This window comes from Agelaius phoeniceus, chromosome 1, assembly GCF_051311805.1.
Source record: "Agelaius phoeniceus isolate bAgePho1 chromosome 1, bAgePho1.hap1, whole genome shotgun sequence".
Lineage (NCBI taxonomy): Eukaryota > Metazoa > Chordata > Aves > Passeriformes > Icteridae > Agelaius > Agelaius phoeniceus.
The window spans coordinates 21,028,530-21,053,034 of NC_135265.1; the positions used below are offsets into that span (position 1 = coordinate 21,028,530).

At 38.7% G+C, this 24,505-nt stretch overlaps 1 protein-coding gene across 1 annotated transcript in view; it reads left to right on the forward strand.

Moving 5' to 3' along the window:
• Positions 1-24,505, forward strand: part of CUBN (cubilin) — a 144,962-nt gene that overhangs the window by 6,403 nt on the left and 114,054 nt on the right. The window contains exons 7-22 of the mRNA XM_077191935.1: positions 1,559-1,685; positions 3,140-3,308; positions 4,037-4,168; positions 5,358-5,453; positions 5,977-6,098; positions 8,225-8,411; positions 10,139-10,257; positions 11,739-11,970; positions 13,189-13,370; positions 14,171-14,333; positions 14,528-14,718; positions 18,005-18,161; positions 18,929-19,107; positions 19,575-19,737; positions 20,019-20,235; positions 21,251-21,381. Of these exons, the coding sequence (XP_077048050.1) occupies positions 1,559-1,685; positions 3,140-3,308; positions 4,037-4,168; positions 5,358-5,453; positions 5,977-6,098; positions 8,225-8,411; positions 10,139-10,257; positions 11,739-11,970; positions 13,189-13,370; positions 14,171-14,333; positions 14,528-14,718; positions 18,005-18,161; positions 18,929-19,107; positions 19,575-19,737; positions 20,019-20,235; positions 21,251-21,381 (2,567 nt within the window). The remainder of the gene's footprint in view (positions 1-1,558; positions 1,686-3,139; positions 3,309-4,036; positions 4,169-5,357; positions 5,454-5,976; positions 6,099-8,224; positions 8,412-10,138; positions 10,258-11,738; positions 11,971-13,188; positions 13,371-14,170; positions 14,334-14,527; positions 14,719-18,004; positions 18,162-18,928; positions 19,108-19,574; positions 19,738-20,018; positions 20,236-21,250; positions 21,382-24,505) is intronic.

Genomic DNA, 24,505 nt, shown 5'->3' on the forward strand with positions numbered 1-24,505 from the left:
CTCTCAGACTTCTGTGTCACAACCAAAATAACAGAGGCCTCATCACGACATGCCATGGCTCATGTGATGGAACCACAGCAGTGCCAAGCAGCAGTGAATCACAATTTGGCTGAAGTGCCTTGAGTGTGACCTACTTCTGGAAGCTCTTCTCTGAGAAACTTCAGATGGGTAGCAGATTAATCTTTGCCAGAGTAGACAGGAGACAGTGCCATTGTTCTCCTCCTTTGGAGACAGTTGGATTGCCTTCTGTGTCCTTTGAAGTTGAACATGAAGCTCTGAATGTGCTTTAGACATATAAAAGTCATCTAGTTCCCTGACCTGCTGCCTCTGTGCTTGCCCATGCTGAGCTGCTGCACTGATGGGAAGGTGCTGTTCTGCTTGCTGTCTCTTACAGTAATGAACATGCTGTCTTGCACTGCAGACTGCAGTTAAGCATTAAGCTGTTGTGGGGTTTTGAAGCCTAAGTTCATGTGGGTTGCTTGTCCTGGGTGCACTCTTTAGTTACCTGCAATTGACTTATCAAACTGCAATTTCAGCTGAGCATGTGACACGGTGGAAGGGACAGCAGCAGCTTATTTTATATAAATTGCTTCAAGGTCCAGGTCATCTGCACTAGAATACCCTGATTTCAGTTCCAGACAAATGCTTTTACAGAGCACTTTTCCTTAGGCAGCTGAAAAGCAATCCAAGAAGGGTGCATACCTGCCATATGTCTCTGCAAGCCGCAGACATTGCAGCACATAACTTGAATGCAAATAAGAGTCTCACTGTCATTTTATTGAGAAGATAGTGATCTGAGAGGAGGTTTTCTGTGAATTTATATCTCTTTCAGCTGTATTTCAGAGCCTCACATTTTGTCTGTGTGGAAATAAAGAGCCAGTGAAAAGGGAAACATTATCTGATGGCTCAGAAGTTCCCAGTTTCAGTTCCAGCACATATGTATAATGCTGTAGCTAAGCTCTGCCCTATAAATAACAATGTGATGCATGTGGCAGCTTTCAAACCAGATCCTCCCAGTAGAATGCCTTCTTTCAACCCACTGCTTTGTTCTTCCCACCCCACCAACCCCCAATGCCACCTCTTGCCCACTGCATCCCTAAAAGCTGAGGTGCTGCTGAGACAGCAGCTGCCCATTGTTGCGGTGTGGGGATGAAAGTACCAGTCATGGCATTTCTGCACATGGCATCATATGATGGTCATAACTGAAAAAGGAAGTTTAGGTGCTCTTTGAGTGAAGCGGGGTTTCCATGCTCATATTCTATTTAAGTCTTATGTTAGACTTTTCTTTTTTTCTGGATTTGTGCTTATGAATGTAAAAAAGGTGGTAGATTTTTCCATAGGGCCAGACAGTCATGAATATACACAAGTCTCAAATGGTTCTTGAGTCTCTGCTGAACGGGAGATTTGCCTCTCTGCATGATTATTAGCAGGATTGTCATAATAAGTAAATAGATGTATCTTGTAAGGAACACCCCATAAAGTGGGGAATGGAAAGGAACAATCTTTAACAGTGGTAGAAAGACAAAATTTTGATTTTTCTTTCCACTTTCACTATTAGCTGCTCCTGTACTCCAGAAACCTATGGGCGTCACTGTGACTTGAAATTTGATGACTGCCAGGAAGGATCTGAGAGCCTCTGTGAGCATGGCCTCTGTGTGGATGAAGAAAGGGATCAGCCCAACAGGGTAAGGAAGAATGTATAAACCTCAGCACACAGCACAGCATGAATAAGCAGCAAATTCTGCTGAGTTTGACAAAACTGCATAGCATGGACTGCTGCTGAAAACAACAAGAAAGGCCACTGTACAACATAACAGCCTTTCTGTTATACCAAGGGTGGCAGAAAGAATCAGAAATGTCTGATTTCTTGTTAGTGGTACTTGTCACAGTATTAGATCTACTAATACGTCCATAGTAAGTTAGGAATATTTTTTTTTATAAGTTGAAGTCTTATTTAAAATACAATATTCTTACTGTTCATTACTGTGGGAGTTCTAAGTTGCTACAGTATTTTACTGCTTAAATGACTGAGAAGGACAAATACCATGAATCTTATTTTTCCTGGGAAAAGTGGCACATTTGTAGCACATTAGTGCCAGGGGCCTGGAAGCTGCCAGGGCTGCATGGTGACTGTGTGGCTGCTGCTCATCCTTGGTGCTCCTCAGTGTCAGCTGGATGTGGGTCTGACTCCAGGCCCAATCTTTCCAAGCATCTGCACTGGATGGATGCTAGCACACACTTGAGTGCTCTTCTGGAGCAAGCCAGCTCATTCCATTTAGGTGAGAATCTGGGTACAGGGTGTTCACTCCAAAGGGACAGATGGACCATGCCAGCTTTGGCTCTTTCCACTCAGAGCAGCCCTCCAAAACCACCCAGCCAAGCTTGTGCTCCTTAATACTCCTATATGCCCATGCACCATTCCAGTCACAGCACTTTTTTTTTTTGAGCTTTGCTATAAATGATTTCTTTGCTTAATTTTTAGAAGTTTCAAAATTCATCACTTATTTTCTGCCCACTTTTTGTTGAGAAAGCTTTTCAAAAGGGTTCACTGTTGGCTTAACAGTGTCTGCTCCTGTGACAATCAACAATAAAGCTCCCATTAACTTTAATTGGACCAAAGCTAGATAAATGCTGAAATCTGACCATTAGTAAAGTTTACTAGAGAGAAAACTGTTTTCCTAAAAGAAATCATGTATTTGCATTTTAATGTCCGTGCTGCACATTGCATAGACTACTGAATAATTTGATTAAAAGAAAACAGCCAAGATTATTTCAGGTTGCTTACAATGATCTCTTTGCCCTGGTTAAAAAGAAAGTTGATGACTTTTAATTATGGTTTTGTAGAGCTCATAATTAATCTTATTTTTCTCTGGGAGCTTGGGGGTAAATTACAGATGTCTTTTATGAACATAATGAATGAGCCTGAGTTGCTTCCATAATCTGAAAAAGCAAATTCAGAGGAAGAAATAGACTGGGAAAACTACTGAAGCAACTTACAAAACAAAACGTACAAGCCATGTAATGCTCTGAAAGCTTTCTTGTTATAGTTTGAAAGTCATTTTATGAAATTAACTCCTCTTGCCTTTTTCTTGACTACTGCAAATGCCTTAAACATGCACTGTGGTGTTTTCTGTGGCAGCCCAAGTACCACTGTATCTGTGATGCTGGCTGGATGTCCCCTCCTGGCAGCCCTGCCTGCAGCGCTGATATAAATGAGTGCAACCTCCCCAATCCTCCGTGTTCACAGGATCCACCTGTGCAGTGCTACAACACTCCAGGCTCCTACAGATGTGGTCCCTGCCCCACAGGTATCTCGTCCTTCCATGCTCTCAGGTTGGATGGGGTGGCAGAGGTGCTACTGCCCGTGTATCATAAGCACAGACACAGGATGCAACTCTATGAAATGCTTTGGTCTGTGTTCTAGGGAATAAATGTAAGTTGTGTTTTATATAAGTAACACAGGCAGTGGAGTCTAATGCATGATTTATCTCATCCTAAAGTGAGCATCTAAATAGGTCTCATGTCCACAGGTACCTTCATGTCCATCACGTCCTGTCACCTTCACATAATTTGTCTGCAGTACTTTTATGTCTGTATGTTTCCTGCCCTAAGGCAATATAAAAATCTGATTGTTCCCTCAGACCTATAACCTATGATTACTCTTCCTGAGCTGGGCAGGTGGTGTCTATAGGAAAAGTTTTTAAAGTATTTAAGTGAAGTTGCAATAAAGCTTTGCTGCAAAATGTATGTACATGCACCTCACCAGAACTGCACCCTCTTTAGGTAAAAGTGTGTTTGAATCTGAAATATCCAGAATACAGTTAAAAGAAAACATTCTTGTACTCATCTCCACTCTGTTGTGCTTGAAACCTAATTTTCAGACTGGTATGAATTTTAATCAGTTATGAGAGAGACAGGTCCACCCTTGTGCTAATGAAGTGCAATTCAGTTGTATTCTATGAAAAGATTTGGTGAAAGAGGAAACCAAAAAGGCCAGGCATTTTCTTTCTGATGTCTTTTCTGTGCTGCTTTTTAGGCTGGCAAGGAAATGGCTACACTTGCCAAGACATTGATGAATGTGCAAGTAATAATGGAGGCTGCTCAACTGTACCTATGGTCCAATGCATCAACACAGTTGGATCATTCCGCTGTGGGCTCTGTCCTCCAGGTAAAATGGGTTTCTTGCTGATAATACTATGGAAGGGCTTAAAAGATGAAGATTCAACACATACAAGCCTTTTTTGGTGTAGATTTAAGAAGCTGAAAATTGGTTTTATAGAAATATCGCATACACAATACTGTAATACAGAATGCAGAGTCCAAATATATTCAAATTGCTTCAAATAGTTGAGCTATTAATGAACTTTGTATAGAGTATACCTCTACAGAGGATCCTCTGAAATGGGTTTCTCTTGTACTAGGTAGCTGTTTTCAGTATTATGGCCTTGATTTGGTGAAGTACCTCCTTTACAAGATCATTAATGGGAAACAAGGATTGCATAATTATGGTAGTAATTTCATTGTCTGTATTAATTGAAGGAGTATCCTGTGTGCCATAAATCACAGACTGTATTGTCTGCAGTAAAAAAAGCCTTGATAATTGTCACGCTCTGAATGCTGTCTGAGGAGGCAGCGTTTCCACTGCAGTACAGCTCAAGCAGTGGAAGTTGCAACTTAAGTCTTTATAATCTATGCTTTATGATTTAAAATGCTTTCTGAAATGTATGGGATCAACACTAGAAATATAGCAGGAAAAAGTCTTTCTAAGTGGCTTTTTGATTGCTATTTAAATGGCAGGTAGGGAAGACTCCCAGTTACTGAGTGCTGAAGGGATATCACCATGCTGGAAATGCGGCCTCAGACAAGTTTTGGTGATGTCAGCTCTGTCCATAAGGAGCTGTGCTGCAGGGCTTTGGTCCTCCTGAACGTCCTGAGAGGATCTGGGTGTTGTGTTTGAGATTCAAGTGCTGTTCTGGTGTGCAGGAGGAAAAAGTCTGGATGTGGTTAGGGCTGACTGGGTGCAGATGTGTAGGGAGGGCAACACATGGTAGCTGAGAGACACGGGCTTCTATGGCCTCACTGGCTTTACCTATATTTAAAATACACTAATATATCTTTTTTTTCTGCAACTGTGGAAGGATTTATTTACAATCAGAATCTATCCCTGCCTGCAATGAAGGAGGCACAATAAATATGCAGGTTTTACTTCAGCAGCTATCTCAATTCTTTCTTCTTAACTGCAGAAGACTATGATTTTACACCATGAATTAGTATTTTGCTCACCAGTTGATTATTTTACTGTCAATTCTCAAAGAAAATGGTTTGCTACAGACTAACTGAGATTTACCTCTGAACAGGTTATGAGGGAGATGGACAAACATGTACCCAGGTTGATATCTGCTCAATAAATAATGGAGGGTGCCATCCTTTGGCTACTTGTACCTCAGCTCCAGGTATGATGTTTTCTTAAAGACTGTGAGGTAATATCAGCGTGAATATAATATCTCATGGAGGACCTGGTTAGGATAAACCCACTTTATAGAAACATATCTAGATTGCAGCCCCTTTGCCACAGTCAGCTTTGCCTCATGTGAATGATTTTACAGGCAGGTTAGCTAAAGCCAGCAGACTTTTTCACAAACACTGACAGAAGTAGATTTAGGCTCCACCAAAAAGAAGACTTTATGCTAAAACTGTAGAGATGTTCACCATTTCTCTTTGATGCAGTTTTCCAATTATAGAGCTGCTTTTAATATTACCCTTCCCACAAATACCCTACAACTACCCTACCAAGGTTGACCTTGGGCTCTCAGGTACCCATAGCAAGACAACACTAAAAACAATTTCCATGTTCAAACTGGGCACTGACCAGGGAAAATGTCAAAAGATCAATTTAGAATAATATTAAGATTCTCCTTCAAAATGTCAAGGACATTTACAGACATTGGTATTACATTCTATGTCTTATCTCCCAAGGGCCCATGGCATTTTGTTCCTGCACATCTGGGCTCACTGGAAGTGGATATGGGCCGAATGGGTGCTCTCCTCTCAGTGACATCTGTCAGCTGCAAAACCCTTGTGCCAATGGGCAGTGCCTGGTAAGTGCTGGGCTCCTCACACGCAGTGACAGCTCTGTGCAGTTAGAGCAAGCCAGGGAGCCTGGCTGAGGCTGAAGGCTGAGTGCACACATACTGCTGGGAATGAGGCAAAGTCACTGGGGACTGCAAGGCCAAAGGATACAGCTGAGGAAAGCAAAGTGAGTTTCAGGGCACACAAGCCATTTCCTTGTGTGTGAAGTAGAGGTAGCAATCTTGGCACTAATGGCCTGAGAAATTGTGTTTGGTAGCCCACACTAACCAATGGAATGCTTGTGCTGATGGGAGAGAACTGTTCTTGGTGGCACAGGAAAGTAATTTACCACCCTGGATCATGGGGAATTACCCATGATAAAGGCACCAGTACCTCTGCTGCCCTTCAAACTGTTAATATCCAGCAGAGTTAGTTAGGAGTTCCTAGTCTGATTTTGTGAGAGCACTTCTAGAGTCTCAGGCTGTTTATATGAATGTGGAAAGGGTGTTTCAAAGGAATTGGTTGCACTGATGGTAACCAAGTCTTTTTCACCTAAACTGATTGGTGGGATGAATTCATTCTCATGCACAGTGAACATTTAGTTTATCCTCATGGACCCTATGAGGGCTTTTTTGGCTTCCTGAGTGAGGTGTGCTGTGCCCTGGAAAGTCCATGCTGCAGACCTGGGGGTTTTGTTGTGGAAGATATTTAGGATGGTGATTTTGCCAAAATATTTACAAATGCTAATTCTTTTATTCCAGTAGAGTTTTTTCCCATTTATCCCCATTAGGCTGCAGATGTCTTCACTTTGGTTGTCCCTGAAGGCACAGAGAAAATGAGACATAAAGTATTGATTTGGCAATGTTAGGTTAATAACTGGATTTGATGATCTTAAGGGTCTTTTCCAAGCTAAATGTTTCTACTATTCCATGGTGTATTACCTCTTGCTTTTTCAATTTTCTGTGTGAACTGTGACAGTCCTCTCACACTGCACTCCTGACCAGCATTCCTTGCTCCCTATTCTGTAGGTATCTACTGAATACTGTCTTCACTCATATTTAAAGATATTTATAGGGCTTGTTTTGCCCGGATCTTATGTACTTTTTCTGACTATTTAGTTCATTTTAGTCAGTTTATTAAAAGGTATGACATCTTCCCCTAAATATTCTAACATACAACAGTGGGCAATCATGGCTACAAAGTACCTGAAGATAATAACACAGATATTTAAGTACTATGACTACAGAAGCATCTAATAAAATAGAGAAACAGCAGAGCTATATTTGGCCAGCATCATGATAGAGGAAATAAGTAATTAAGTATCAGGCAATGCAGATCAGAAAACACCTTCTAAAATAATATTCAGAGCCCTAAATACACATCAAAACCCTCTTCCATTATACTGAAAATCTCTTTGGGACACAGAGGACATGAATAGATAATGGAAAAACAAATAGAGAATGCAATACACTGATTGCATGTCATCAGAGATGGGATTGTAGCTTGTACCTGGGACCATGTTCTGCTTTACCTCTAAAGATTGTGTCTATAAAACAAGAGATATAAGGAAAGAGAACATATGAAATTAAACCAGTTACAGATATGGAAAGACTTGATTATATGGAATAGTACAGGTTGTGACAATGGAACTAGAAAAGAGACATACAGAAAAAGGAATAAAGCTGAAAAGGTGATTAAATTGTTCCCCTTTAACATTCCTCAGGATGAAAATGAAAGTTAACAGCGCACATAACTGCAGCACAGAATTCCTGGAGAAAGGTCTTGAGAGAAATTACTCATAAACCAGTTATCTTGCCTTGCTATTTATAAGATTTAGGTAATTTGATTGACTTGATTCTAGCATGATCAAAGAGTTTTCTGAATGGCTAAAAGGGATTTTAGCCATTCAGATTTTGATCTTCAAGAAAGTAATTTGAAAGAGCTCTGCTAAGAAATAACTTAATAGAAAAACCCAAAGAGATAATCTAGTTAGGCTTTATGCTTATTTTGGTATTCACTAGTGACCATCAAGATTTTATTTCTTTACTCCAATATTTCCTCACAAAATAAGTGTAAACTTCAGTCTTTCTCCTGACTCCATTGATTTCATTAGGTATTCATGCTCATTGTTTATTTGATTTCTTTGTATCTGTAGGCAATGATCTCTGGCTACTTCTGCCTGTGTAATGCAGGCTGGACAGGCCCTAATTGTACAGAGAACATTGATGAATGTATCAGCAGCCCGTGTCAGAATGGGGGCACCTGCACTGATGGGGTCAATGGCTACTCCTGCGAGTGCACCAGCGCCTGGACAGGACCGCAGTGCCAGACTGCCCAGCAAGGTACAGCCAGAGCCTCCCCCTCCTTCCCTGGGAAACGGGACAGCAGGCTTCAGCCAGTGGGTGCTTGGTGCATGGCACTGACATGGGAATAACAACTGAGTTATGATGTGAAAAACAGCCCTGTGTTTGGTAGATTAGAGGTCCCAACCAAATTCCCTCCATGTCAGAGTTTTCCATGAGCTTTGTTTACAGCTGTTTTGTTCAGCAGTAGGAATGCAACAATGAAGCTGATCTGCAGGCCCACTGGCCTTGGCTAGATGCCAGACATCCTAAAATCAGATCTCTGTTCCCGAAAAAGTTGTCTGGAAAGCTGGTTGGGAAAGAGGATCCAGTATAAGGAGAACAAAAGAATATATTGATGTTTCTCTTTTGTGCATATTATTTCATCTGTTGTGAAGCCGAAAGGTCCTGACATTGTTAGTCAAGAGGAAAAGCCAGAAAAGGTTTTCAAACAGAAATGTAATGAAAGAAATGTTAGGCATGAAAATGGGGGAATCTCAGTTTTATACTGACTGCAAGGTTTTCCCTTTTCCTCCTAATATAATTTCTTCTGTTTGTTTGAGAACATTTTTTGCCATTAATTTTAATTAAACAAGGTCAGGATAGCATTCCAGTGAGTCCAGTGTCCCTGTGACAAGAGTGGCTCATTTTTACTGTAGACTGCTAAGAAGAAATCAAATTACATTTTAATGTAATACAGTATGTAAAACTTCCACTGATCCCCTGTGAAATCTTTTAGAACTATTTTAGGCTTTTTTCTATTTTCCTGAAGTATCTAACTAGTATTTTTTATTATGATTAATTATTAATATTTTATTATTAAGTCCACAGGGGGAAAAATTTATTTTTAGCCATTCATAATGAAGGGATAGAAGCCCAGTTTTTTATGCAGTAAGGAATCATACTGTACCACCTGTTCTTTTAGTTTTTAATGAAGGAAAAAATAATGTATTTTCTTTCATGATCATTTTGAATCAGGTTGAAAAAAGGTGAGATATTTTAGACAGACATTTCGAATAAAATGATATTATTTTTACCACTTCTTGAAACAAAATTGTTTGGTGAGAATTGGCTGTTTCTTTAGAATCAGTTCAATGTTAGTCTACAGGTGCTTGGTGCACACTAGCTGTATATGCCTTGCATTTTGGCTGCTTTACATATTTTTCTGTAACTGTTTGGGGTTCTCAGTTCCCATGCACTGAATGGTTCAGTGAGAGAAGAGACCATGGTGTGTCATGAGAGGGATTATCAGGCCCAGAAATCTGGGCAAAAAGAATAAATGGAACAATAAAACCTCCTGAGGATAACTTCTATGATGTACCACTTCTGAGAAAGACAATTTTACAACATGTTAGCTTCAAAATGCAAAATGTTATTTCATTGAAGGGGAAAAATTGAGAGATTCAATCTGGAGGTATCCTTCTGGAAGCAAAGCATTTTATGGACACTATCATGAGACAGAATCAATATCTTTTGGCAGTATCCACATGTTCCAACCGACATTCTTTGCTCTTTTTCCAAGAATTATTTTTCTGTTGGGGAATTTGTGCTTTTCTGAGATGTCATTCCACTTGAGAGGAAGTCCTAAAGATCCTTTTATCGAAGTATTTAACAACATTGTTTTAAATGTTTAAGAGGAAAAATCTATGCAAAAAAAAAGCTAGGTTTTGGCTTAGTCTGTAGAGTAATAGCACAAAATCTGTTTAATTTTCTCTCTCTTTTTGCAGTTTGTGGAGGATACCTCTCAGGCTTGACAGGGACTTTCCATTATCCCAACAACCCAAACAGCCAGTGGTACAGCAGTGGGGTCAGCTGTGCTTGGGTTGTTCAAACTGCTCCCAACAAGGTAAAGTAGAGTTCAGGTTAAAGAAAGCCTCAGTCTGTAGGATCTCTGATTGCTTATCAGAGCAAACATGACTATCTTCATGCTACATGTGTTCCTATGCTATGATCCAATGCCCTCGGAATAAATAGTTTTTCAAAAAAATAAATTTTAGATCCTTACAACCCTTCAGGCTCCTTAGCCTAAGGATTTGCTTGGGTTAGATTTTCCAAGCTTTCCTAAGCAGATGAGAGTTACAGTTTATTAACCTATTCCAGGTACAATGTTCTACATTGCTTTAGAATGTGATCTGTGAATGGATGCATGAGAAAAGCTCTGCTCTGATGGGCTCCTCAGGTGGATCCTGAGCTGAGTGAGTTGGTCAGAGCCTGGTGCTGACAACACCAAGGCTGTGGCTTTGATCCCCACGTGGGCCAACTCTTCACTTATGAGCATGGCTTGATGATCCTTCTTGGTCCCTTCCAGCTCAGACTATTCTGTGATTCTGCAACCCTAAAACAATTTCATGTTTCTGATATCTGAGTACAGAAATGTAGAATGCTTAACTCATATTGTCAGTGCCTTTGTGTAATAACAGCATCTGATTTTTTTTTAAAGATTGATTTTTAACTGTTGCACACAAATGTATATTCTGATCTGCAACTAACAATTCCACTTGTGTTATAAATAACAGCTACAAAATATGCTACTCCATAATTTAGCATTAAATTTCTTACCTGGGATCTAAATATTTGATATATTTTTGACATTTTCTGGAATGAATTAAGTCATTTTATAAACCAGTACTTAACAGTGGTTTATACAGCATTACATATAAATATATATATATATATATATATATATATATATATATATATATATATATATATATGTATGTGACATGTCCTCAGCCTAAAGCTGGGGAGCCACTACTGTCTTCAGCAGAGCATATTACAGCACATCAGTGAAAAATCTGAAACTTAAAGCTGTGCATGTCACTAAGTATCCAGAATGGGCTTTAGAGACACTGATTTTATTGGTGCAAAACAAGATCATTGAGCCTTTTAACTCCCATTACAAGATTTTCAAACATAGCAAGGGTGAAAAATACTAATTATCTAATGAAAAAAAACTGCCTAGGGAAACCTGGAATAAGATATTTTATGTTGTGTTTCAAGCTTTTCACATGGCTTGAAATTTACACATATAGATATTTTGCACTTATAACACACACAGGCAAATGGTCTCAATTATTAGTTTATAGAAATAATGCTCTTTCCAGAAAACTTTACTGACTAAATTCTTATCTGTCTATCTTCTCTCTTTCCTTTTGACCTAAAGATTCTTTGATATTCTTTTTTTTCATGGAACCTTTCAGGAAATGACATAAAAGCTCATAGATTCTCACAGTTGCACGGACACACATATCTGCTCCATAAAGTTCCTGCATAGATAGTGTCTCAGCAATGGAGAAAAGAGATATTTTGTTTTCTCTCTTCTACTAGATTCTGCGTGTTACTTTCCCATTGTTCCAACTGGAGACAAGTAATCAGTGTAACTCTGAATTCCTTCAAATCCATGATGGTCCTTCAGCATCAATGCACATTCTTGGAAAATACTGTGGCTTCCCAGGTCCTACAGAGCTTCTCAGTTCCCACAACTCTCTGTATTTCTGGTTATACTCAAACCACACCATTACTGGAGGTGTTACTGTTCATTGGGAATCTCAGGATCCTGGTAAGTTGATCAAATGCAAAGCATTTTTATGGCTTTGGAGTAAAATGAATTCCTTATTTCCTTTGGTTAGGAAACATTAGAAGCAGAAGGACAGTATTTTTCAAGGGAGTGAGGCTGAAATATATATCACTTGAAGATACTTTCAAACTCTAGTTCTAGGTCTCTGCATGAATAGCTTTCTGCTGTTTTTTAAGGCTGCTTTACACTTCCTGTGAGGAATCCCCCAATGAGCATGTGTTTCTGGGGATAGCATTCATTTAGTCAGTTCTCTTTTGTCACAGAAATATCTGGTACATCGAGCAAGCAAGTTAATGGTTTGTTTTGCCACTGACAATTTACAACACCCTAAATGTTCCAAACATGATAGATTATAGGGAACTGGATTTTAAAGGATGTGTGAAGGTTTTTCCTGTGATTTGTTGTACATTTCTGTCTGAATTCTTGATAATGGTAATTGGGGGATTGTTCCAGATGGTCTGGCAATGCATTCCCAGAGATAAATTTCAAATCATCTCACATAACATTAAGGTCACTTCCGTGTTCTGTGTATTATCTAGAAGCAAAAAGTGCATTGGGTTGTGTTTTAAATGAACCATAGAGTAAAAAATGCCATTTCCTTTTTTTCTAGAAATATTTCTTGAAATGCTTTTAATAGGATTTTTGGTGGGTTTTTTCTTTCAATTGTCATTATTAGATCGATAATTAATAACTGACAAATACTGAATTAATACTTTGAGTACTGAAAAGCAAAAGCAGGTATTTTGGAGGAAAAGGTAGCACTAACAGAAAAAAAGCAAAGAGAGCAGTATAGATGAGATTAAACTAGCTATTTCTTTTTTTTTCTTTTTAATGGAACTAGTCTTGTGATAGGATAAAAAATTGAGACTATTTACAAAGTACAGAAATTCAGATTAATTTTGTAAATCCTATCCAAACACAGTGCTTCTGATTATTCTTCTTAAAGCATGTTAATCATGACTGGGTAAGAATCTTTTACTGGGCAAATCAGGAAATATTTGGAGTTCTCATTTTAAAATTGCAGAATTAACTGCAAAATTTAAAGCAAGAAGAAGCTTGCTGGTTTGTTTGGCTTGGTGTTTGTTTTTTAATTTATTCTGACCTCAAAGTTGTAGGTGGTTTTGACACTACAGGACAGTTCATCTTCTGACCCAACATGTGGTGAGAAATACTCTGTTGTTCCATGTCTCTTTCTGTTAGAATGTGGTGGTGAGCTGACAGGTACTTACGGCTCGATAACCTCTCCAGGATATCCTGGTAACTATCCTGTAAACAGAAATTGTTTCTGGACCATCTCAACCAGTCCTGGCCTCCTCATCACATTTGCTTTTGGCACACTGAGCCTGGAACACCATGACAACTGCAATTATGACTATTTAGAGGTAAAGTGTAATTGTGAATGATGACAACATTTTGTGGATATGTTATTGCAAAACGAGGTATTTCAAAACTTTTTTATGTACAGAAGGGGACTGTTTGAAAATTTAATCCTCCTGGCTTGCAATGCTTTTTTAAATTTACATATTCTAGCCATCCATGCACAATCAGAGACAATAGGACAGAAAGGAGATGAGAAGCTGCTTCACTGAAGTCGGTGGAAGTCCTGTGACAACAAGGATGGGATTCAGGCCAAATACTTGATGGGAAACTTTCACTTTCGTACAAAGTTCAGTCTCCAAACTCCTTGTCAAATGTCAACCCACAGAGAATTCATGAGCCTATGGGAAACTGTTCAGGAAAGGGATCTAAGACTAATAGATTCATATCCTGGCTCACACAGCCATCCACCACTTGATGTATGAGCTGAGGGCTTTTTGTTGAGTGTGACCTAATGCTTACAGAATTCAGTAATACCTTCTCATGGAAATGAGAAGCCAGTTTGGAATAGCATGTTGTGTCCAATGCAGAGCATGATTTGAAGAAAGCAATTCAACAGTAGATCTCTTGATACTTTCTTTCCCTTTCACAAAACCCTTGATGACTCCTGGCAGCAGCACCACAGCTATGCTGGTGGATCTGTTTCTTGGTTCCTCTGTGTTTGGAGGCAACTTCCTATGAGCTTTCCCTCCACCCACCATCCATTATACCTCTGGGGCCACAGAGATAACTTAAGGAGGGTTGGTACTGTTCAAAACTGGCACACACATGACAATCCTAAATGTTGATCTCTCATTCTGTCTAGATTCGAGATGGTCTCCTTCCACAAGACCCTGTCCTTGGTAAATACTGTAGCACTGGATCTCCACCCCCACTCCAAACCACTGGTCCATATGCATTTATTCACTTTCACTCTGATGACTCAATTACTGATAAAGGCTTCCATATTGTGTATACAACATCTCCTGGTAAGTAAAATACTCAGGATTAAAGGTTGGTCTGTGACATTCTCGAGCTAGAGATAACACATGAATGGATGTAATTAACACTTGCTCTTTAATAATATAGAAATTCTTTTTGATTTGCAGACATTGTACAGAGGCAGCCTCAAAAGGAGTTACTGTACTTATGAATATCTCTTTTTTTTTTTTCCTTGCTATAGCAGAACCAAGTTGTGGAGGAAATTTCACAGAGAGTGAAGGGGTTATCACATCTCCTTTCTGGCCTAACCCTTACATCAACAACCGACAATGTGTCTACATTATCCAACAGCCAGAGGATGAAAAAATATTCCTCAACTTCACCCATATGGAACTGGAGAATCATAGTGATTGTTCAGCAAATTATATAGAGGTGATTCTCTTAATAGGTTGATATGAAAATTTGAACACATATGTGTACAAGAGCATGTATAACTTCTGTCCCAAGGGCCACTGCAGAAACAGGTGTTAATCAAACAACTAAGCAGATGAATTTACTAGGACCCAAAAGTCACAGGGGCTGAAAGATGGTGCAGGATGGTGCATTTGGATGAAGCAAGGATAAGAGAATGAGGAAATCTATCTAACTTAACACTAATTCTTAATAGTCTGTACATGATTAAGGGGGAGTTTGAACATTTGGTAAATTAATGTCAACTGCAAGAAAAAAAAAATAATTCCATAGCTGCTATGCAGCATTTTCTGGAGTCAAAGTGTTATATGGAAGATTTTGATCTGACACTAAAAGGAAACACCATATAAATATTTATACACACATTCCCAGGGAAGTGATTGAATTACCATTCATGGAGGTATTTACAAGAAGTGTAGAAGTGGCACTTAGGGCCATGATTTAGTGGTGGGCTTGGCCAAGCTCGGTTTGCAGTTTTACTCTAAGATTTAGAGATCCTTTCCAACCTTAATGATTCTATGATTCTATATACATATGTAAAGCTGGGAGTTTATTGTTGCCATAACTGAAATCTTTAATTCAAGAATTCTTCTTAGTCTAAATCTCACTGGCAAAGACAACAAAATGGTATAGTTGGAATGTTTTTATATATATATGGAAAATGTAGTAATAATGCAATACTAATATCAGTACTTAGTGTGTTCCACTTGAGGTGACTTTCACTTCTAGCTCTCTCTTCATTGGTTTGCAATGTTGTGTTACACATAAATTTACAGCTCTAGGGTGCCAAATTTACAGCTGTAGGTGCAGGGAGCCATCCCAGCAGCCCCAGAGCCGGGTCCAGCACTGCCAGCCATGCAGCTCAGTGGCAGCACAGGTTGGGTTTTGTATTTAATCTCTTCTTGACCAGTGAGGAACAGGCCTCTGTGCTGTTGGTCTATTTTTAAAAGATGTTTTTTTGTTGTCATCGTTCCCTTCTCTCCTCCTGTAATTCAAAGACCTAGGTTGGAATGAAGTGTAATTAGTTTCTGAAATGAGAGGGGAAGTGTGTTTAATGAAAACAGACAGCTTTTGTTTGTTTGGCCTGCTACTCCTCTTGCCTAATTGCTGGCAAAACAGCAGCTAGATTCACAACAGCCACAGAAACAAAACCATTTCTGTTGAACACCATCGGTTTGTATTAGTTCAGCAAGGCATTTACCTCACTGTTTGCTGATCAGTCACAAGCCCTTCAGTTTCCATGTGCTTCTGCCCTCCTCTTCTTCCTGCCCCCTCACTCTGTGGCTCAGCCCAGAGCAGAGCAATCAGACTGACATTTTCTGGCTGGGACAGTCAGTAAAACCAAAGTACTGTGCTCTGTTATTAAGACCTGATTTTTTTCACATGTGCTTTTGTAAAATACTCTCCCACTGGTTCATCTAGGGAGATAACTTTTGGGTGTTGAAATTACCTTAAAAGTCACTCTCCAACAACTTTTTTGTCACTTTGGAAAAGTGCAGATTATTCCATTCCCTGGCTCTATCAGGAAATCTGTAGACTTTGCACAGGGACCAGACACAGCTCACAGCACGTGCTCAGGGAGGGGTGTTTAGTTCCTTTTAAGGATGGAATCTGCCATAAGAAAACAGACAATAAAATTTATTTGAGAAAGGCTGTGACACGATGATGCAGAGGTAAGATGCTACCCAAGGCAGCCCCTTTTACATGCTGTCCTTCTAACTGGCAAGAGGAGACATTACTCACATACATGGTTTAGATAACCTATTAATTTTATCACTACTCACTGGACTATATAAACAAAAAGTATAAGTAGAATCAGCTCAAGAAAAACATGTGAACTCCTGTGAATTACCACTCTGGAAGTTTTCACTGCTTTCCAAAGATTTACTAAATATTTTGGCACAGATTCTGATGGCAGCTGCTCTGCCATAAATCCAGAGTAATTCTGTCACCTTAAACTCCAATTCCAGGGAAATTGGAAATTGGAAATATTAGCCAGAAAGCCATCTCACCAGCTTGAGACTGCAAAGCTAGGCAAGCATGCCAGCCACTGCCTGTTCACCAGGGCACTCATGAGAGTTCCTTACCTTCTCTCCCAGCCCGTGGATGAATACAGCTGAGGAAGAAAAAATTAGTGTTTAGAGGGGACCTGAAAACTGGATGTTCCTGGTTTGCCAGTGAACTCACTGGAATGATTTTTTGGCTTTGACAGCATGTAGATGCATTTAAAAGCAGTTCCATTTACATGAACTATCACCACTTTTACAGCAGAAAAAAAGCATTTTGTTTTGGGAGAATCTTTGGGACAAAAATTGCAATTTTTTGCTTGGGCAGAGAGCAAAGAACCCATCTTTTGGACCTCAGGTTGTTGTTACCCACTTGAAATGAGGTGGGCATCTCAGAGATATACCAGGGCTCTGCCTGGATCCCTGGATGTAGCTATTCTTACTCATGGAATATGGACTCAGAGTCTGAAGTCTTGAGGTACAAATAAGTTTTTCCCATCAACTCCCCTTGATAATAAGGATTTATAATCAACTTTAGGGAAAATCTGTAAGATACATTTCTCCTTTGATTAGCAAATTGATTGAGGTCAGTAGAAAGGCAGTGGAAGGTAAAAGCTGGATTCTCTGATGTAGCCTCATTGCCATTATCATGCACTGAACCCTTCAGCTAAAAGAGTGAAAAGGTGTCAGTGTGCCTCTTTACTGCTTTAGGGACTTGGAGTTGCATCTCCTCTTAGTGAGCTGTCTGCTTGCATCAATGTATGGATGCAGATGCTTGTTCTGGATAAGTGCCATACAAAAATCACTGGAAACTTAATGGCCAGAGCAAGAAAATAAAAAATACCATTTTCTTTCCCCAGCAGATTTTAATGCTGGCAAATATTTCACAGCTATCACTGGTGAGCACCCTACCTGTCTCTTTCATCCTAAAGGTGTCATTTTTGGAAACATAGGCCCAAATAGTGCTAAAACTGTGGTTCATAGAGAAGATCATTTAATCCTAATGTCCTGTGACAGCAGCATGTGTTTGTGTCTTCTGTGCTCATCATCTGATTGTTCCTTTGAGCTTTCATAAGTCCTGTGCTTGTGCCAGTTACAGTGATGGCTCTGTGCCCCTCTCATAAATACATAAACCAGCTACTCCTTTTGTTCTGTAGCAGCTCTTGGGAGATGATAGTTTTATCTGGATATCAGATACCAGTGATTTTATGATCTAACACTTTCCTCTTTTTGATGACTAGGTTCGAGATGGTGACAGTGAGATGTCTCCTCTCATTAGAAAAATCTGTCATAATACACTCATGTCTGCAATCACTTCTACCAGCAATGCTCTCTGGATCAAATTCAAGTCTGATGCTTCTGTGCAGAGATCTAGCTTCAGGGCTATTTATCAAGTTGGTAAGTGGAACTGGTGATTTGCACAGTGAACTTCCTGTATTTGGACACTTTCAGTCATTTCCATGATACAGTATTCATATAATAGGTTAAACACAAACTTCAAAAGAAGTCAATTTATTTATTTAAAAAGATGTCTGCAGTATGTTTGCTGTAGGCACTCCTAGCATGCTTGGAAACAGGCCCTTTGTTGCTCCTGACCTTGAGATTATCTCAGATGGTTAGAGCATGGTGCTAAAACAGCAAGGTTGTGGGTTTGATCCTCATACGGGCCATTCATTTAAGAGTTGGACTCAATAATCCTTGTGGGTCCCTTCCAGCACAGAATATTCTGATATGATATTAATGATTCTATGATATGGTACTAATGATTTATCACTTGATGTTGAAATACCAAAGATATTATAGCTTCAATTCTGCCTAAATTTTTTTACTTTCATTTTGCCTGTCTTTAAGTTCTTAACCACCAACAAGCCTCTGTCTGTGAAACAAGTCAGTCAAATCCATTCATTTTCATGGGCACAATTTGGTCTTCTGTATAAGCATGTTTATGCTATACCTATAGCATTTTTTTAAAATATGTTCACTTTAAATTTGTTCTTTTAAATATGTTCACTTGTGTGATCTGTAGTAGCTGCTGTAATAAGATAATTTAGAGTTGGTTTCCTTCTAATTTCATAGTGTTACTTGATACATATCATACACCATCATTATGATGCATTCCTTGAAATCATTCATCACAAGTACTGATTCTTGGTGTCTCTTGGCAGCCTGTGGAGGTTCCTTGTCTGGAACAGGCACAATCCATTCACCTTATTACCCCAGGATGTCCCCTCACCCAAAGACCTGTGAGTGGATCATCTCCCAGCCAGCTACCAAAGCAGTGATTCTTAACTTCACTGACTTTGACATTCGAGATACAGCCACTTGTGATTCGGACTACATCGAGGTAAGGAGCCACACACATGCACTTTGAATGTTGATACATATCTGCAAGTTCCTTCTAATCCTCATCTCCACCCCAGTGGAAGTTCTTGACAGGTGAGCACTCCTTCCAGCAGTCACAAAAGCTTTTCCAGGTTCATAATGGGATCCCAAAGCTTTTCTCGGCTCTCCAAAGATGTTACGACTCTTTTGATAATCAAAGACAAGTATCAGGTTTCTTTAAACAGATAGACACCCAGTTTGGAAGGTTTTTGTGCCATTTACTGCTGAGGGTGTAGATCTCATCTTTTCTCTACTCCTCTGATAGGGATAAGGTTTTATTTTCTGTGCCTGTAGAAGAAACCACATGAAGAAAGGGTAGGGTTGACTTCCTAAGGATCTCTTTTATGTAGTTCTTATGATTTACTTTGTGCATAATACTTGAATGTAATAAAAAAATCTATAGGATATTTTGAATACACTGTTCTTCAGGTCAGAGATGGCAACAACGCAGACTCTCCTGTTTTGGAGAAGTACTGTGGTACAGCTGTACCCTCTAGAGTGCAATCCACACGGAACAATCTCTATATCAAATTCAGAGCTTCCTCACTTACCAACCTTGGCTTCAGAGCTCAGTACTGGCCATTAGATACAGGTAAGGACTGTTTTGCTGTTCTCTGTGTAGACTGTTGGGACTTTCCAAATTTTCCCACAAACTGAAAACAACTATATAAATAAACTATAAATATAGGAAAAGAACTGTCAATCAAGTTTTAGGATGGTGTGACAGGAGATAAATTCTGAATCAGTTACCATGTAGTATGCATCAAGAAAGAAAGACTATGAAATTTCAGAAAGAAAAGTAACCAATTTTATAAATGTCTAACTGTTTTTTTACAAACATATAATTTAACCTGATGTTTTAAATCTCTGCAGTATGTGGAGAGACACTCACTGGATCTTCAGGAACCATTACAAGTCCTGGTTATCCAGATGTGTACCCACATGGGATTAACTGTACCTGGACTATCAACATTCAACCCGGCTACTTTATCCGCCTGACATTCACTTCATTTAACTTGGCATTTGATTATAGCTGCAGAAAGGATTATCTTGAAATATATGACAACAGCACTGTGCAAAAATTGGGAAGGTAAATATGTCCATTAACCTACAGACCTGTGTTACTGTGGAGGGAGCACTGCTCTGTAGGTCTTGACATTCAATTTGCTTCCTTAAATTTTGTGTATAGAATTTTTTCTTTTCATCACAGAAACAATAGCAGCAATTTCTCTGCTAGGCTAGCAAAGGCAGCTTGCCCCTTGACCATGGAATGAGAAGCACATTTAATAAATAATTTATTGGGAGAAACTAATTTGTGTCTAAAGGATAGTTCTTTTAAGGACAGGTTTCAATAGCTAGCTTTGTCCCGCTCCATTAACATTTTGATTCATGGAAAATAAATGGAAAGTATTTATATATCTTTGCCCATAAAAGACAGAATTTTAAAGACTTTCAGAAGTGAAAGAAAGATTACTTAAAAGGCTGTACATTTGAATATCTGCAAAAACTAGACCACAACCTGCATTTTATGTGATTTAGTTTTCATTTTCTTCTGATACATGATTTTATCTTAGGGAAGAATATTTTCTTTTATTTCTCTTCTCCAATTGGTGTATACACAAGGTTTTCTTGCTGCCCTAGAATTCAAGAACATTTGAATTACTTGGGAACAGTATCCAGCTGCAGCTATAGACTGTAAAACAGTTGGCTGACATGGCAGTATTTGGGAAATAAGGAGCAAATGACTCTCATAATGAAGAACATTTTGCAATCTTAGTGTTTGGCCAGCCACACTGACTCCTACAAAAGAACAGAGTATTTTGTAGGTACAGCACAGTATAAATTCAATAAGAATTTGACAATTTTATGTAAGTCAGAGTTTCTTCTCTGATTTTGCCATGCTTCAGATTTGTACCTTTGTACATGTAGTGTGCTATTTAGTCCCATGATACAGGGTATATGCCTGGGATCTGTATCATCCAAAGGAGAGAATTGTGTGTGTGTGTGTAACTATTCAAACTTCACAGGAAAGCTGAATTCTCTTCCAGTGATACAGATGCTTTACCAAGTACTGCCATTCAATTTGGGGTATCTTTTTGCTGCAGATACTGTGGAAGATCAATTCCACCATCTCTCACTAGTGGTGGCAATATGATGACGTTGTCCTTCGTGACAGATCACAGCATTGCATCTGAAGGTTTCTCAGCTAATTATATCTCCCTGGATGCATCCAAAGGTAATATGCCAGTCTGTTCATTATGCAAATTAAATGTTTTCAGCTGTCACTATAAATAACCACTACAAGAAACAGAAACATTATTTTCTGGGTTGCCAGAAGACTTCCTGGTGCCTCTTCTACTCCTTCTTATTCATTCTGCTTTATTCAGAAGCTTTTTTTACTCCCTAGGAAAGCGGAAAGCAATTTCTGTTAGCAGCATTGTTGCTTTCTTTAAAAAGTCAGTAAGAGCTGACATGGCAGAACTGCATGAATTATTTAGGAAAAGTATTTTCTGAATTTTCTTTGTCCACTCTGAACTGAGTATGTGTGATCTAGGAAACTTAGTGATCATGGACAACTCACTTGAATGGGAGACTCTTGGGTGCCATAAAAAATTAATTTAGTCTCTGTAAGGTTCAATATTGATGGTGGGTAGAGAAAGGTCAATTAGGATGAAAATTGATAAAGCACCAAAATAACCTGAAAGCACAAGAGATTTTTTTCATTACAGTGCAACATTTCTGTCTCCACTGGAGTTCAAGGCTCCTGTTATGCATTAAATCCCTTCTTAAAGTATCTTCTAAAGGGCCAACACTTACATCAGTGAGGTAAAGGAAGAATTCTCTCTGTTCTCTTCTCTTTTGGACATTAGGAGGAATTTTTTCACAGAAAGGGTGGTTAAACATTGGAATGGACTGGCCAGGGAGGTGGTGGAGTCACCACTCCTGGCTGTGTTCAAGAAATGACTGCACATGGCACTTAGTGCTACGGAAGGTAGAGGGACAGGGTCTGCCTGGCAGAATTAAACCACAGAAGAGGCAGAGTGGCACAAAGAAGAAAAAAGTAAAAATGAGAACATATTTTTAGCTGGGATGTTTGTTATCCATCACTAACCAGTTTATATGTGGTTTCTGTGTGTGAGTGTAGACTACAAGGGATTTGTTAGATGAACACCAGAAATTCACAGTACTCATCTATGCAGCCATAAACTACTGTTCATTGTTTGCTCTCAATTTCTTTATTTTTCCTAATTCCTAAATTTATTCAACCTGTTTAAAAGCAGCAAATTTTCCAATTCTTAACAGCTTCCTTGGTGACATCTTGGGAAAATTGGCTATTTTGTCTCTCAACATGTGTTTAGGTGAGACCAGTACAGATTTTGCTGCTGTGGTTTTATTCACTACAAGATAACTTACAAATCCAAAGAAACCATTTTCTCAGCTGCCTTCATTTGTATTTGAGTTATCTGGCAATGAAACCAAAAGCCAGTACAAACAATTAAGATTTAATGACAACTATTGCAAGGAGGACATTTCTATTTCTTAGAAAGTAATAGGCAATAAAACAAGTTCTACTTTTAAAAATCTTTCCAGGAAAATCTACTTTCTCTGTAATTTGAAATCTGAATTCTTACTAGTAAGAAATTGAGAAATTCTCATCCTTATAAAGTCTTTTTTTAGCCTTTGTTTGCAACTGCAAACTAAAACTTCCGTAAATATCATTGTTGCTTTTTAATCTGGTATTTTTTTCGTTTTAACTCACCTCAGATTACTCTTTCATGGGTGGATTGATTCCTTCCTAAATATTCTTATAGCAACTTTTCTCAGAGTCCATCAAGTATTCTTTACTCAACATTGATCTGTGTTTCTGTCTCTGTTGTAGCCATATCTGCTTCTGTCATTTCAATGCTGTCCAGTTTCACAGTTCTGCCTCTGCCTCCTCTCTCCTGTATTCCCCTCCTTTACCACCACCATGTGATTGGCTTTTCTCCCTTTTCATCCAAAGCACTGCAATATGTGTCATGTGGAGTTCCAACTGCATTTTTAAAGCATTCAAACAATGCTTTAAAAATGCACATCTGCTGTCTCTTCAATGCTTTTAACAACTATATAATATGTTTATATGAAATGAGTGTTATGTAATATCTTAATCCAAATTCTGTATAACACTTAGAATTTTCTTTTCTTATAATGAACACAAATATCTTTGCTACTCTCCAGACAATCTGCACTAATTCTCAATTTATTCTCACTCTTGGAACAATCACTAGAATAAACACTTTTTATTTCAACCACTACAGCTGGTATAAATATGGCAAAGTGGGAGATAGCTGCTGAAACTGAGAGTAAATAAACTTACAGAGAGGCTGAAACTATGATTTGTTTTTTTACAAAGATTTGTTTCCTTTGGTCCAGTACAAGTATAGCAGTACCATAAAGTTTTCATAAATACCAGAGAGCTAAAATTCATTTTTATTAAGAATAAAGTGTTTTGAAATTTCTATGGCCTGAGAGAAGGCAAACACATATGAGTATGTGGATTTTGCTGTGAGAAGCAACTCCTCACTTTCCTGCAAACATATAAAGTTTAGTTTTCCCATTGTGAGATGTTTAGGTCTGATCTTCATCTCATGTATATCCAGTTACACTAAGGTAGCAAATTACTAAGCATAATAATGTCTGAAAAATATACTAAAACTATGATTTTTTTCTTTACATCTGCTGCTAATTTAGATTTTTTTCTGCTGAAGAAAATATGGTTCTAATAATGTTTCTTGTGCAATAAGAATTCTTCATATTTTTCAGTTGTGTTTTCTTAGCCAGCTAGAGCATAGCCAGTATCAGAACTTGTCAAAGATGTTCTGGTTCATATTACACATTTCAATAGTCTTTTGCCTGGAGTTATTTCAGAGAGAATGAGCTATTGAAAACATGGACAAGATTGTCCCTCTTCCCCCTGCCAAGTAAATTTGAGTTAAAAAAAAAGAAGGATATGTAGGAGTGATTTTTTTTTAAATGCAAAATTGAATTATTTTCTTCTCCATGCATCTTGGTAAACAATATTTTTGTTAGCGTGGCTTATCTGTGATATATTAAATACTTGAAAAGGAGCCTGAAAAGAATAAAAGGCAAAGCTATATTTCCTGTCAAAAAAAAATAAAAATTGAATGGCACAAGATGCGGCCATTGCCCATAAAGTGCAAACAATTGTTTTAGCAGTCTGCCAGCCAGTAGCTGTGAATAGCTCATGTAGCAGCAAGACAGATGGAAATCCTTCAGTCAGGGAAGCACTCATGGTACTCATTTTAAAATGGGTATCACCCACTTCAACTAGAGCTACTCTTAGTTCTTTGCCACCCTTC